Here is a 16,163-nt window from a genome sequence, read left to right as displayed (position 1 = left end):
CTGGGAGTTTCCCAAGGCCAAGAAATATCTGCAGTGACGACAGCTGGGTGGGGGTGGGGTCAGGGCAACAATGAGCACTTTGGTACCAGAAAGGAGCCTGGGTGGTGGCGGCTGACATTCCATTCATATTTGCGCCTGCAGATAATCACCACCGCTACGCCGCGTCCCCGAAAGTGGTGCACAGGCTGGCGGTCAGCCAGGTGACAGGGCGGCCCCCAGTCTTGTCCCCAGACTCAAGCCCTTGCCCCAGCACCATGAGTTCTACCCGGACATGGCTCCCCTGCTCTCTGATGTGTGGGCCCTGGGTCTGCAGAAGGAAGTGGGGTCAGCAAATGCCTGGGCCCAGCAGGTCTCCGCTGCTTGCCTTTCTAACATCTGGCCCGTCAAGGTCAGCTTGCCCACACCCCCTGCCCAGCGGGAACAGCAAGGCTGAGCCTCCACAGTCAGCAGGTGCCTCAGGGTGGCTGTCTTCCAAGTGTGGGGCTGCAGCAGCAGGCGATCTCTTGGGGCTCACGAGAAATAGAGCTTGTGTGTACCTCAGCCCCTACAAGTGTTCGATGCGTGCTTAGACACAGTACACTGCCACGGGTAGCGGGGAGGGATTCTCTATGCAAGTGAGTTGCTGTGGGCTTCTAGCAGAGCGGGGCCATCTGAACCCCCAAAGGACCCTCTGAGGGGCTGAGGTGCGCCATCGGCAATGCCCAAGCACATTTCCTGTTTGCACGGCCTGTCCTGCGCTAGCCCCTTCAGCTGTGCTCCAGAAGCAGCAGGGGGCTGAGGCTCACTTGAGGGCAGGTCAAAGGCCAGAGCCCGTCCTGCTCAGACCCCTCTGATGCCTCCTAGCAGATTCTAGGCCTCCGCCCAGCCTCCCCACTCTCCCAGCCTCGCCTTCCACCGAGCGTCCTCCCGCTGAGCTCCTGAGTTCAGGGTGCTTCCTACCGCTCACGCCGTCCTGGGCTCCGGGGCCCCGGCCCCTCAGCTGCTCCATGGCCAGCTCAGGGCCGGACGAATGAACACGCTGCTTCAGATCCCGTTTCCCCTTCCGGGGTCTCTTTATTCAGTCTGAAGATCATGGTCAGCGACTTGGCCCAGCCCTCTGTGGCTCCCAAGAGGGGATGGGGAAAGGTGGATCACATCTCTATCTTTCTTACTCCCAAGAACTGACTCCCAACAGCTTTAGGGACCCCAAGGTAGGTCAATAGCATTTGCATATTCTTTATTTTCCTAAGAGAGTTTCAGAAAAAATAGATCTCTATCAAATATATATATATATCTATATATATCTCTATATTTATATATCCACATACAGAGATCCTTCACCCAAGAGGCAAAGGACAGAATATCCCCTGGTATGGTGGCCAGGGGGGCCAGCTCTCTGGGGAAAAACCTGGAGACCCGCAGGGCTGAGCCCGTGCAGGCTGGGGTGAGGCTTCCCAGGAAGCTGTCACAGACAACGGCCCTCCCCGGCCTTCTCCCACTCCTTAAAGTGAGATCTGTACCCCTGGACCACGCGCAAGTCAGAGGGGAACTTCCTGTCAAGCCCCAGGGAATGGGGCAGCGCTCCAAGTGTGGAGCCGCAGGTGGCGGTGTCGGCAGACAGGGCATGTCGTGGAGCCCAAGCCTGCTCAAGCTGGACAGGGCTGGCTAGATCATCTCTAATCACGGCTCCCGGGCCCCAGCATGGCGCACAGGCCACCCAAAAGACCCCAGGTTTTGGGGGATAGTCCTAGGGACTGCCCCCTCCGCATTATCAGCCCCAGAGGGACCTGCCTTTAGGAAAAGGCTTGAAGGAATGCACTGACTTGGGGCATTAGAAACAGCTGCATCCAGAGCTGTCTCTGCACCCCCAGGCCTGCTTAGGGACCACTAGCCTAGGGCCTATGGAGACCAGTGGTGCCGAGGCCTCTGCAGGTGGATCAAGTAGGTGGAAATGTAAGAGTGTTAAGGACTGATGTTCGGTGCCCCGGGTGGACACCAGAGGCCCACAGGCACTTGGTGGCAGGTTGAAGAGCACACAGGACCCCACTGGCCTCCGGACACAGGGGCAATGCTAGGCATCCCTGGCCATCATGGAGTCTGAGAGGGATCCGGGGATCCCGCAGGTTTCCCTGAGCCAGCAATCTCAGGCTGTGCGTGCCCTGGGCAAGACCTAGGGGCTATCCGGGAAGTGAGATTTGGGAATGGGGCCCCTAGAGCCCAAGGCATGGGGGGGTGGGGGACTCCGGCTGTAAACCCCCTCAGGAGCATACCCAGTCACAAACGCTAAGTCACTGAGGGTCCATGCTAGTCTGTCTCCCAAGGCCCTAGGAAGGAATGGGGGCAAAGCTTGACTCGGCCAAGCTTGGCTCGTGGGGTTCATCTCTTGTGGGGCGGAGGCTCTGGACTGGAACCTGAGGACGGGGCTTGGGGCCAGGCACCAGACACACAGCCCCTCAGCGCACCTTTGCACGACGTGGCCTCCCCTCACCCCTGCCTACAAACACCACAGTGTCTACGGCCCAGAGGGCAAGGAATGTGCTTTGGGTGCAAGTCTTGTCCGCCCAGCTCCAGAGCACAGGCGCAGGCTGGAAAGCTGCAGGGCGGGGGAGACCTGGGCTGCAGCTTGCAGAAGCGTTTACTACCGCTGCATTCCCCAAGGCCCGCATCGGGCCTCTCCGTGCCCCGACCCTGCCGCTGCGGTGGGCTCACAGCTCCCTGGGGATGATGGAGAAGGGCAGCACAGGGCTGCTGGCCTCCAGCTCCAGGGCGGTGAGGAAGCAGTCGGCGGCGGCCTCGGTCTGGCCCTGGGCCTGCAGCACCTCGCCCAGGCCCTGCCAGGCCTCGTGGCACGTGCTCTGCCTCTCCACGGCGTCCCGCAGCACCTTCTGGGCCAGGCTCTTGTGACCCAGCTGGCTCAGCATCAGACCCTGAGGATCAAGCACAGGACAGGGTTAATGTGGACACCCTGGGACGGGGCACCCCAGCCATCAGGGCCAAGAACAGGTGCAGCTCACTTGGCGCCACAAGCCAGAGAGGCCCGCACCTGCGTCCTGACTGGCGCTGTCAAGTGACGGTGCTCTTTACTTCAGTGAGACCCGTCTGTGCCCTCCTAAGCCGAGTTTCAGCTCCAGCCTCCCAGACCACCCCAACGGGGCCCCTTCTCCTCCTGGCTCCAGGGACAAGGCTTCCACGTCCACACCCCACTTTCACTTGATTCATCTAGGGGACCCGGGAAAGTCACAACCCTCTGGCTCTTAGCTCCCCTGCAAATAGTAGAATCACAGTATCCTCTGCGAAGGCTGTTGTGAAGCTGAAACAAGTCAGTGGCTATAAAGCCCTTGAAGAGGAAGCGGCACGAGTCCCTGCTGCCCGAAGCCCCGAGCGGCTTTCACCCCGACGCCCTGAGACCAGGCGCCCACTACAGGGCCACAGCCCTGGTCGGAAGGGCAGAGACCACGGAAGCCTACATCAAGCGGCAGCCAAGCGTCACTGGACAGGTGAGTCCAGGAGCGCCCTGGGGAGCAGCGCACAGCACGGTGCAGGCGCAGAGGCGGGGCGGGCTCGGTGCCCGGGTCTGGGCCGGCAGGCGCCAAGTATGGCCTGCAGCTTGCTCGGACAACTGTTGCCACTGAAGTAGGGGAAGTGACAGAAACTGTCACAAAAAGGGGCTGGGATGTGAAACTGGCGCCCTGTCCTCCGCAGATCCTCTGCCACCCGCACTGGGAGGGGAGCAGGGGGACAGGGTGGGGAGCAGGCGAGGGTCCCAGAGAGCTGCTTCACACCGTCCCTCAATCTCTGTCCTACCCCTTGAAGGCAGCTTGGGGCGGGGGGGTGGTCCTGCTGCCGCTGCCCTCTCTTGTTTCAAGATAAAAGGTAAAGCCCAACACCAACTTTGGGGGCGCTGCTGGGGAGCCTCCTGTTCCATGCCTGGAGCCCCTCTCCAGTGGCCGCCCACCGATGGCCATGTACATTTTTAGCTGGATCACTTTCCTCCTCCTTGAGCTCCCCAGAGTGAGGCCCGGCGTTGCTATGGAAACATACTGGGAAAGATGCACATGGCTGATTTCACCAAGTCCTCAGAGAGCTCGGAATGCAACCAATTAGGCAAGGGGGAAAGATGGCGCCCAGGAAGCCTGGGAAAAGCTACCGTTTCAGTAGGCGCTGGCTCCAAGCTGCAAGGGGCCCTCACTCAACCTGCGCAGCCACACCCAAGGAATCTCTAGTGCCTGAAGCCAAGGAGCAGGGCCAGGCAGGGGAGCGGCGGGCAGGGCGGCACCCTGAGCGGCCCCGGCTCTGGCCAGATGTGCACACTGCTGACTTAGGGCTGCCTGGGCGGGGCCGTGTCCGTCTGGCCAGCAGGGCCCCAGGCCAAGCTGCTCTGCCCACATGGCCTGAGCCCCAGACCCCGGCAGCTCACAGTGGAGGAGGAGAGGAGGAGGGTGTGTCGGCAGCCACCAGACACCCAAATTAAGCACCAAAAATGGAAGGCTGGAGGCCCGAGTCTGCCCATGCGGGGCAGCAGAGGGGACAGTGGCTCCAAGTTCTGCTTACGGAGCTTCCTTCCATGTGAGCTTTTGCTGGACGAAAGGACACTGCCGCCGAAACAGGAGTCTGAGAAGCTGTGATCTGAGCAGGCCTGGCCGGGTGCGCGTGCATGTTAGAGCAGGTGCCTCTGTGTGCCTGGGTAGAGCAGAAAGCCAGGGCCAGCGGCCACAGGCCCGGCAGCGTTGGAACTCCAGCTCCCACTGACAAGCACCGTGACCATGGCAAGGGACCACCCGCTGAGCCGAGGCTTCCTTATCTCTATCTGGGATGATCCAGCCCAGGCTCGCAGGGCCAGGCCGGGGATTCTGCAGCCAGGGCACAAAGTGGGCATGCGGCAAATGGCAGCATCTCTGAGACGTGCAGAGGAGGGAGTGGTGCGGCTGATTTCTCCGGCGGCTGGAGAGGACACAGCTCTGGGGGAGGGGGACTGTGGGCGGCACCCTGGGGCGCTGACCTGGGAGCCTGAAAGGAGACACCAGTCAGGCTGGGGTCAGGCTGGGGCCCAGAGGCCCCGGGCCTGTAACAGGATCTGCTGCCACCTGCCCCCAGCACCATCCGCGTTTGTGTTTGGTAGCAACTTGGAACTGTTTGCTGCCTGACAACTGGGCAGGACCCAGTCCCAGCAAGGCGGGAGGTCTCACCTGCTCTGGCCCAGGCCAGTGCTGCCGCAGCTCTACCCCTGCTGCCGGGCACCCTGCCCACCGTCTAGGGAGACGGCGGGGATGCAGTTCCACCTACACGCCCCTGCTGAAACTTCCTGTCCCCATCTGCTGAGGGAGGAGACCAGGCACACTGAGACTCTCTGCTCCTGATCCCCAGGGCCTAGAGTTTATGGCAAGCGGCCATGGCACCTCTAAGGGACACCTGGCTGGTTACTGCCGCCAACATGGTCTTGGGGAAAGACAGGGCTGGAAGAGAAGAGCCCCGAAATTCCCACCTGCATTTGCTCCCTCACACCCTCCTGGCTCTCAGGGGGGCTGTGCCTGGCCACAGGCCTCCTGCCACGGACCTGCCTTCTCCGGAAACCCTCCCCGAGACGTGGTCCCGGCCCACACAACTCCCTCGAGGTTGTGCTCAGTTACCGTGTGGCTCCGGTATGCCACCCTGTCCTGGCCCTTTGCGAGGAACAGGGCCTGGGTCTCCCGCCTGGTTTTCTTTTCTCCATCAGAGAGCAGCTCAATAGGGCCAGGATGGGAAGGTCCTGGACTCAGAGCTGGGGACACCAGAGGCACTGCGTGCTTCCTGACCTGGACTGCTGGCTGGGATGCTGCCAGCAAGCCTGGCCTCGCAGGACCCTCAGTGCAGAAGGTCTGGGGCCTGGGCTTCTGTCTGCACAGAGACCCTGAGTGGGGACCTCCCTCAGGAGCCAAGTTCCCCGTGGGATGACGGCATGAGGTGGGGAGGAAGGGGAAAGGGTCTTGCTGTCTCTTTTCAGAATTGCCACGGAGCACTATCCTTCCTCCCCGAGTGCCCGATGATGTCCCCCAGAGGGAAGGGACAGCAGGAAGTCCTGGGAGGGGTGCGCCTCTTTTGTCTTCTGCAGGGAGCCCAGCCTGGCTAGGCCAGCTGCAGCCAGGCCAAGCTCTCCTCCATCCTTCCTTGAGTATTTATAGAAGTTATTTTGGGAATTTTCTTTCTGAGCTCAAGGCACATTCCTGGGATTCTGTAACAGCCTTTCCAGCTGGGAAGCTGCTAGAGGCTGCTGGAGCCTTTGGGTCCCTGGAGCCCCGTCTGGGAAGCAGCCTACTGTAGCGCAGGGCCACACCCTGAGGAGCCCACACCGGGGCGTCTCAGCCTCTCTGTGCCCCCCGGTGTGTCCTCCTCCTCCTGTGCCACCGGGTTGGGCACGCGGCCCTCCCACCACACTCCCCTCCTGGCAGGACCATTCCAGGGCCGCAGGCTGGTCTACTTCCCTTCCACACCAGCCCCCAGGCCCCTGGGCTCTCAAGGAGGCCCTGGCTGAGAAGGTCCCTGACCCCGTGGGAGTCCCGCCTAGGTGGGGTCTCCAGGCACAGCAGGTGGCTGTGTCGCTCTATGGCCAAACCCATACCCTCCCTTCTTCTTCCTGGGTGCTTGAGAGGTGAGGGGTCTGCTGGGGCTGGGGCTGGGGCCGTCTTTCCGCAGAGGGCAGGGCTGGGCTAAGGGGCTGACCGCAGGGTGGGTCATATCCTAGGGGACTCCAGAGCCTGAGAACCCGCTCCGTCAGCCCACCTGGAGATACGGCTGGGCCTGAATCCCTTCCTGGGCTGGTTTTGGGTTCTGGGCTGGCTGGTGGCCTTGCCCACCTGGGAACATGGCATGCTCAGCGCTAGGTCAGGAGGCTATAGCTGCGCCTCTGGATCCCGGGTTCTAGAAGCGAGCCCTCGGTGTCGGGGAGAAGGAAGCCCAGTCTCTGAGCAGGAGGCCGAGGCTCCGGGGATGCTGTTTGGGGGCTGCGCCATGCTGTACCCTCCAGAAGCGGTGGGTCTTCCCCACTCCTGTACACAAAACATTCCGGAACTGAATTTTTAACCGTGGTTGCTCCTTTCTAAGTTATCCTTTGTAGAGTTCCTCCCTACCTTGGCTGGCGCTCTAAATTTTAAAGAAAAGCCAAACCTACGTGATTAAGGTATTAACTGCTAAATAATCTTGCTTTAGACTTACAAAGCTCAGAACACCGGGCGGCTTTTACAGCCCGTCCGAACGTGCGGCCCCCACTCTTCAGTCTTGTGCACCAACTAGCACATGACTCGCGATGGTTTCCCTTGCAGAAAAGCAACGTGTGTCCAAAGAAGTACAGGAAGTAGCCCCGGGGTCCAGGCGCCTGCCGGCACTCCCCTTCTCTCACCATGAAGTCCCTCCATGTATCTGAGTTCCCCAGATAGCTGCCCTCCTGGTATCTTCTCCCGGCGCCAGCCCTTGAATAAACCTGGTTCATTTCCCACCAGATCTCATCCCGTGAGGACAGAGTAGCAGGACTTTTCAGCACTGACACACTGAGCCAACCATGCACGATCCTCCTGATCTGAAGCCATGACAGACTTCAGAGGCATGCTCTCCGCCTCCTCAGCAGAGCAGCCTGGGGCTCCCCAGGGGTCCCAGCCAGGGGCGGGCTCAGGGTATGAGCTGGGGTGGTGTCGGCCCCAGGGTAAAGGGGTAAGAAGGGATCTGAACTCTAGCAAGACTCACGTTGCGGGTCATACCTTGTACTTCCCAATAGCCAGCCTGCAGAACCCGCTGCCACGGCCTCCTGCACCGCTACATGGCACCAGGAATGTACGGCATCAGGCAGTATTCTTTGGTGAGGGGTAAAAAGAATTCATAAGAAAAGCAGCTCACTAACAGGTCACACGGCCAAGACATTCCTGCTGAAGTTGCCTGCTAAAGAGAAGCAGCATTCTCCGTCTCCTGCAGCTGGTGGAGCGGTGCAATACCCACTCACTCAGCCTGCCTGGGCACTGTAAGCCACGCACCACCGCTCGGGAAAGGCACAGGCAGCCTGTGGGGGAGCATCTTGGACGCTGGGACACCGGGCACGCGCAGAAGGGGCCAGTGGGCCAGGAAGCAGAGAGCACGCGGCGCTGTGTACTGCGCCCCATCCAGTATTAGGGAACCTCTGAAACGCTGGGCGAGTTTCACTTCTCAGCTGCTCAGGACGTCTTTCCTCCTTAAGTCAGGAAACAGCTGGTGAGCCAGCCTGGCACGGGTACAGGTCAGAGAGCAGGGCCAGCCCATAGCCACCCTCCTTTCCAGCTGCCAAGTGAGGGGCTGTGAGACAAGGTCTCACACCCCCTGCTCCCTCCACTCAGGCCCCCTGGAGCAGGGGGCAGGCCTTCGCCCCCCAGCGCAGGTCCGCCTGGCCTCGCATCGTGCACTCCGGCACCACCTGCAAAGCGGCTGCGGTCTATGCCCCGCACCCCGCGGCGTGGCCAGACCTTTCTAACAGACTCGGCGAGACTGGGCCGTTTCTCTGCAACGAGCCTCTGGGGCTTGGATCAGGGCTTCCACTTTCCTCGGCAAACCAAAAGCATCTGAACATGGCCTCAGATCTGCATTTCAGAGCAAAGATGAAAATAATGCCAACCACTGTCCCATCAGCTTGCAAAACTATTGAGCGTCATTCTGACAATAGCCCTAGGTGCTTGCCATAGGAGTTACCGTTCTACAGATGAGAACAGTGAGCCTGAAAGGTTAAGGAAGTGGGACAAAGTAGGGCTCGGGTGGACTTGAAGGCCATGCTCCAGCCTGTGAGCACCTCCCCCAGGGCAAGCTCTGGGACTGCGGTCCTAAAAACACCCCAGTTACCCAACCCTAGAAGCAGCCCGAAGGCAGCTCTGAGGTCCCTGTCCTGTCCCTCAGCACCGTGCAGGGCATCACAGCTACCCTGTGGCACAAGGCAGTGTGGTCCCCAGAGCCCCACCCCACAGTGTGGTCCAGCAGAAACCGTCCTGCTCACAGGTGGGGCCCAGGCTCAGGTCACTCCCCACCAAGCCTTCTATGCAAACGGGACAGAAATGCCCAATGCTGGCGTCTCCTTTCACAGTGTTCAGTTCATCTGAGACCTCTGGGTTCACAAGAGTCTAAGTTGTTTTCCCCTTTTACAGAAGAAAATGCTGGCCTGGTAAGGGAAGTAATACCCAAGCACCTCCACAACTTGAGGACAGGCAGGGCCAGGGCTGTCTGTCTGTCTTAGGCCTGTCGCCCCTTGTGTCCCCCACTGAAGAAGCTGCCCTGGTCTTCAATGACTCAGGTGTCTCCCTGGAGAGTTTCTGCGTAGGACAGAGGGGCCATGTGAGCACCATGCTAAGGTCTGATGTCCCCCAAACCTTCTGAAGAACAAGGCAGGTACGACATGCTGGGAACAAGAGGAAAACAACGAAGGGAACAAGTTTACTGCCCTGCTATCATCAAGAAGCCAAATGGGACCGCAACAGTCTCCCTGCCTTTCCAGGACATGTGGAGGGGACACAGGAGGCCGTCACGTGGCCAGGACTGCTTCAGAGACTGCCACCCGGGGTTATTTCACGAGAGCCAAAGCTTGTGCAGGGTGGTTCCCCGCTACAGCTGTGGTGCCTGAGAAAGAGAGATTCCAGGAGACCCTGCATCTTGTCCCCAGGAAGGAAGCACGAAGCCTTGTCCTTCCAGAGCCCGTCCCTGGAAGAGGAGGGCAGGTGCAACCCACAAACATCTCGCCCGCTCACTCAGGCCGAGGGCTTCAAGTTGCCCCCTGGCCACGGTATGCATCTTCCCTAGGCAAGCCGAGGGCAGGGGTCTGTCTGAGGCCTGGGCTGGGACCTTCTATGGTGGCACTGAAAGGTGGCACCTTGGCAAGAGGACTGCTTTGAGCTGATGACAATCAGAAAAAAGCAGATACAAGAAAAGCTCTCATTCTCTATTTACCTAGAAGCAGGATATCTGTACGCTCTCCAAGGGAGGACAAAAGTGATGGATCATGAAGACAATGCTGGATGTCACCCGCCCAGGGACAGCGGCAGAAGAATCTACATAGCATTACCTTCCATTTATTTGCCTCCCTTGAGGACTGCAGGTCGCTCTCCTTTGCCTTGCTCCTTCTCTACGACTGTCTAACTCTGGCGAGGGTGCTGTCTCAGTGGGGGTCCGGGCTACCTGAGAACTACTCACTGTCGTGTACATGAAGAACGCACCCCAGCACACCCAGCATCCTTCTTTTGTTGATCACTTCTACCACAGGGGTTGGGTTCAGGAACTCAGGAGAAAGGGAAAGTTGGTTTTTCCTTCTCTGCTCTGGAAACCGCCCCATTCGGGCTCTCATCCACCTATGACCAGCCAGACCCTCCCACTGCATTCAGGTGACCTCAAGGAAGGCCTCCCAGGAGGGCACGCAGCGACACGTCCATCAGTCCCTGCCCTGGTGCCCTGGCATCCTCTTGGAGCTGCCTGGCATGAAGGGGCCGTGGGAAGTGACAGGGCAGAAAGGGGCAAGGACGTAAGAGTGGGTTGCCTTGGGTCCCTTTTTAGACAAGCACTTGGGCACCCTCCAGTGGGGCGACTCCCCCACTGACCTTGGGGAGGACCCAGGGCAGGCAGGTAAGGGTCAGGTTTCCTCCCTCTTAACCTGTCTTCTGCCAGAGGTGGTTTCAGGTGGCCTGGAGGAGGCCTCTGGGCACACACTGTCAGGACCTGCTCCTGTGACGTGATTGCCATCTGCAGAGAGCACCAGCACATGCCAGCCTCACCATGGTCCCCAGCCACTGAGCCCCATGTAAAGGCAGTCCACAGGACCAGGGCTCGGTGGACAACCTCCTCCGGACCCTGCAGCAGTGAGAATGGCCAAGGCTCTTTTGTGCCTGGTCTGGCAGAAGAGCCTAAGCTGGGCCCAGGGTAGAGCTGGAACCAGGGAAACACCTCCCACAACATCCGGGAGAGGACAGGCAGAGAACCTGCCCTTGGGCTGAAGCTTATATTCTTAGAACGGCCTGCAGCTTGGCTCCTGAAAGCAAAGCCTTCCCCTCCTGGGGGCTTTCTTTAGCCTCTGGCATTTGCCAGGCCCACCCGATGGACCACAAGGCCAACACTGGCACCCATGCAGCGCACAGGAGTACTTCCACCCTGCTCTTCCCAGACCCCAGGGAGTGGGGTTCACCCATGACCCTGAAAGGGCTCTAGGGAAGGATGTAAGTGCTTCCAGCCCAGGGTTGTGGGTGGCTGGGCTCCCAGGGGAGAGGCAGCCCTCCTTCTCCTTGTACCATCCGGAGCCATTGTCCTCACAAAGCTGCAATGCTGTGGTAAGGCTAGGCTTTCCTCCCTGGCACCTGCCTTGGCAATACCACCATAGGGTGGGTACCAGTTCTCTCTGGATAATTCACCAAGGATGTACCAGCTTCCAGAGTTCACAGAGGCTGAGACAACTAATACGTCTTTCATTGCCTATTGACTACTTTTACCATGATTCCCCCTTACATGGACGTTAAGTTGATTTTGACTGACTAGCAGTGGTTCCCATACCATCATGTTACATCATGCTGAAAAAGTCCCAAGGTCGCACCTGCGCTAAGAGGGAAAAACTGGTGTGATTGATTAGCAATGTCTGTCACCGGGAGGGAATGGAGCACAGTGGTGCGTGTGCAGCTCTGCGTCCTTTGCTGCTGCATCATACACTCTCACATGCACATCTTGTGGTCGGAACAACACTGTGGCCTAGCAACCATAAGATTATGACCCATTTACAAAAGGGCATGGAAGCTAAGTGTTCTCCCAAGTCACCAGAGAGCATCGGGGGCAGAGCCAGATTAGATCCCAGATGTCCTGAATCCCAGGCAAGTACAAGGAAGACACTTAGAGGGGGGAACACCTGAGACCAACGTGCCAAAGCGTTCCCATGTCTTAAGGAAAATGTGCCCGGCAGATCCCCCCCAGGCTTGCAGCTTGCTGTTCGCTATGCACGTGTGTGGGATGCTGGCAGGAACAAAGCATGGGGAAAGGCGACAGGCTGCCCACGCAGGAGCCGACTGCCCCTCTGGTTGCCGGCAGCTCTGAAAGCGGACAGGCCTGGCTCTGGCTTGCTCCAATTTCATCACATTGGCAAGGCACCCCCGGAAGAGAAAAGGGACCATTTCAGTCACATCTGCAGGGAGCTCCTCTTCATGGCTGTTCAGTTACCATGGAAACCCACCCTTGGAAACTGCTTCAATTTCGGGAAAATAGCTACAAACAATAATAAGCATAAATGAAAAATGGTACACTATTACTTCAAAATTGTTCTTGTTATTGGATTTGCTAGGGTTTTTGGGGCCAAGACTGCAGGCTCATAACCGTGAACACAGCGGCAAGCAGACATCTCTGCCTGGCCGTGGGCCTGACGGCAGCCCACATCCTCCTTTCCGGCCCCCCAGTCAAGTTTCTGGATGAGACCTCTGGCGAGGCATTTATCAGGGAAGCTAACGTCTGAGTTCTGGGAGGAAGGTGGACGCGCCTTGTAAAAAAAACAAAAACTCACAAACATTTACTGAGCCGAACAGAGGGCAGGAGGAGCCATGTGGAAGAAAGCACCACTGGGTGGAAGGCCGTGTCGTGGGCGTTCTTGACAGGGGCTGAACGTTCACACAGGCCTAAGCCAAATTCCTGAGGAAAGCAGGCACGGGAAAAACAGCTGAGCTGAGAATCCCTCTCTGTTCTGTAGTCAAGGCGCTGGGGGCTGGAAAAGACCTTACATAAAGATGCCTTGGCCCAGCCCCTCTCCCAACTGAGTCTGCCATTCTCTTGGTAAAATCCTCACCAGATGACCACTGAGAATGCACAAGACTATGCTAAGAGTTACAGCTTGAAAGCCAACACCGTGCAGCTCTACTCGTGGACAAAGCAGACCTTTTCACCCAGCTGGAGCCATCACTGGCTCCAAGGCAGAGCGGCACATGACAGAGGGCAATAGTTCACAGCGGCGGAAGACAGCAAAAGCGGCATGAGCACAAGGGGAGGAGCAGCAAACAGACTCTTTCCCTCCCTTACACTGTACACAAACTACCCACCCCAGGACAGGTGTGTAGCACTCACACCCATAATCCCTGCATGGGCCAGGGATCAGTCACACGCTCTAGAAGCCTGCCCCAGACACAAGACATAACAGTCACCCAGGCATAGTGTGTTTTGTTTTTTTGGTTTTTTTTTGGCGGGGGGTGGTTCCCAGTACCAGTAATCGAACTCACAACCTTGCGCTTGCCAGGCAGGTGCTGTGCCGCTGAGCTAAATCCCCAGCCCCTATCCAGGCAGAGTGTCACAAGGCTGGGTCAAGAGCACCAGCATCCTGCTTCCCAGCCCCTCGGCCTCCCACAGGTGGGTCAAGCGCCCCCAAGTCCTTGGTCCCTGCCCTCAGACTGGGGCTGGGAGACCCTTCATCACGCTAGGACCATTCTCAACGTATGCTCGCATCAGGCCTGCTGGGACGGTCCATGTCAGAGCACCCCCTGAAGCCCAAGGAGACACAGAGCTCCCCTGGAATGGAGAAGGCAGCCTAATGACCAAGGACCCCAGAGGGAAGAGCATTTGGAGAACTCCTGGAGTCTGGGTTAGCCTCCAATGAGGCGAGGAGCCAGTGAATAACAGAGAAAGCTCTTTGGGAATTACGACAAAAAGGAAGTCACAAAAAATACCAACCAACCTTCTAGACCTTTTCATCAGTGCAGACACAGCAGCCAGTCTCTCCCACACCCCCGCTCCCAGACACCAGGGGACAGAGACCAGGGCGGAGGGGCAGTAAGGGACAGGCACATGGTGGGGAGGAGCGGGGCCGACTCACCAGGCTGTGCATGATGCGTGCGCCGTCTGGGTTCACCGTGAGCGCCTCCTGGTACAGCTGCCTGGCTTCCTCCAGGCTGCCCTTCACCTCGGCCAGCCGGCCCCGCATGTAGAGCACCGAGTGAGAGGTGGGGAAGAGGCCGGCCGCCTCCTGGATGCAGAAGCCTGCCTCCTTCAGGTGTCTCTGCTCCATGAACAGCTCGGCTGTGGAAACAGGAATGGCAGGAGGTGTGAGGTGGGGCCGGAGGCGGGTCCTCCCCCGAAGTCACAGCACCAGACACGCTTACCGAGATACCTCGGGAAGAGGCTGTGGGAACAGGCCGTGGTGCGCCCTGGGGGCAGGCACTGAGCTGAGGCCTCCACAGACTCTCAGTCAATGCTCCCCCAAACCCTGGAGGACGAGCGCTGTCAATCCTGCTTTAGAGACGAGGGGCCTAGGCACAGAGGTGACGGCACCTGCCCAGGGCCCCGTGGACAGTTAGTGATGGAGGCAGGGTTTGTGGGGACAGTCTGACGTCAGGGCCTGGCAGTGTGGGCATGCATGGGGTCCTCTGGGGCCGAGCACTGGCTCTGGGGGTTCTGATTTCTGTTTCAGACCCTTCACCCCATTTGCTCATGGTGGCTGTCCCGGAGGCCTCTGGCTGGGGGCAGAAGGAGACTGCGCGGCTGACTCTGCCGCCCACTGGTCGTGCTCAGGCCGGGGAGGGATGTGCTCAGAGCCCTGCAGGGAGCCCGGTAATGCCGCCAAAGATGGGAGGAGAGGAGGAGGAGGGACAAAGCAGGAGAGGAGGCACCTGCTAAAGAACAGCACACAGCTCAGACCAAGTGGTGCTGGGAACAGCGACAAAGTCACCACCTGGATTTATGGGCGTGGACTGCAGGCCAACCCGACTTCACGGAGCGTTTTCTCTCAGTCATCCTCCTAACTAATTCCGCGGGTACTGTCCTGATCTCCCCTTTAAGAAATGAACAGACAAAATGGGGCCCCCGCTCCATTCCCCCTGCGAGCACAGGCAAAGCCAGGTCTGACCTCCCCCAAAGGAGATGCTGGCCATCAAGTAGGACCAGATCTGCCCAGAAGCAGGTCACAGGAAGTGGGTGCCTGCTGTAACCTATACAGAATTGCACACTTCGGTTCCCTGGTGAGCAGCGTCTGCCCACGGCAAGCACTTTCAGAAAGGCTGCTCCGCGGCCTCACAGCCCACCCCGCGCTCCTTGCAAGCAGCCTCTGGGCTCAGCTGCCCCGCCCCAGGGCCGGTGCACGCGTGGAAGTCACAGGAGGATGGCAACACGGACAGGAGTGCGGGAGACCAGCAAAGCCGGGCTGCGGCTCTGCCAAGGGCTCCTCCTATAAGGAGGGGTCGGGGTATCTAACAGACACCCCCTCGAGGAGCTCCTGGATAGAGGCAGACAAACCAGGCCCAGGCACCCCCTGCTTATCCCAACCAGCAACAGAAAGGAGCCTAAGTTAGGCCTCACTGCAACACACGACACCTGGGCTCAACCCGAGCAGCTCACCACGCCCAACAATGTGACAGAGGGTGCTGGGTGCCAGGGTAGGCTTTTCTTCAATGGAGATGAGCACTTGGGAGAATCAGGCTCCCTAGGCATGTGGGCAGGGGCGGGTGGGGGCAGACTCTTGTTCTGAGACAGGCTGACAAGGAGACTGAAAGGTAGACAGCACAGTAAGGGGAGGCCGGGACATGGGCTCTGAGCCCCGGGTCCGGGGACTTAGCTCTTGCTGCCTCAGGTTTCCTCCTGGCTCTGCTGCTGAGCTGCTGCTAGCAGCTCTGAGCAGGCTGCCTGGGTAACTGAGTGTCTAATGGGCAGCTGCCGACTGAATGCCCGGTCCTCCCAAGGGAAGGGGAAAGAACAGGGACGGGGGAGGGGGCACGAAGCCACTAAACCACTGGAGGCCCAGGGCAGTGAAGAGACAAGCTCCAACTTGGGGTGTCACAGGCCCTCAAGGTGTCAGGTGAGTATGGTCGGGGAGGCCTTTCTGGAGGAGGTCACAGGAGCAGAGCGGGAGGCAGGAGGCCTGTGGCTGGTAAGTGCTGGGTGAGGAGGCTGTCCCCACACCTGTGCCTGAGGCGCGTCCTCCGTGGGCGGGAGCTCAGCTTGGCTGGGTGCCCATGGCGCAGGCTCTCCGCCCAGACCTCGGCCCGGCCCACCAGGCCATGGCACGGCGCATTACGCTGTTTACAACCCGCTGTCCTGTCCCCCGAGCCTGCAGAGGTCCGTCCCTGGTCCCTCCCTTGAGGGTTCCTTGCGGTGCATCTACACCAAGATTTCGGTCAGGGAGAGCCGGGCCCTGGGCTTCACCGAGGGGTCACACACGGGGGAATGTGCCCCCAGGACCGGGAGGGCTGCTCCATGTGACGCCTCTG

General features: G+C 59.3%; 1 protein-coding gene across 1 annotated transcript in view; it reads right to left on the bottom strand.

The window, feature by feature from the left end:
• Positions 1-1,028: 1,028 nt before the first annotated feature.
• The window catches only part of Ttc7a (tetratricopeptide repeat domain 7A), a gene marked incomplete at its 5' end in the record, with an annotated part of 111,179 nt that continues 96,044 nt past the window's right edge, over positions 1,029-16,163 (bottom strand). Inside the window, 2 exon segments of the mRNA XM_013517568.1 lie at positions 1,029-2,906; positions 13,778-13,980. Coding sequence (XP_013373022.1) covers positions 2,685-2,906; positions 13,778-13,980 — 425 coding nt within the window.

Source organism: Chinchilla lanigera, unplaced genomic scaffold (genome assembly GCF_000276665.1).
Source record: "Chinchilla lanigera isolate Chin_1 unplaced genomic scaffold, ChiLan1.0 scaffold00040, whole genome shotgun sequence".
Lineage (NCBI taxonomy): Eukaryota > Metazoa > Chordata > Mammalia > Rodentia > Chinchillidae > Chinchilla > Chinchilla lanigera.
This window is presented reverse-complemented; position numbering and strand designations above follow the sequence as displayed.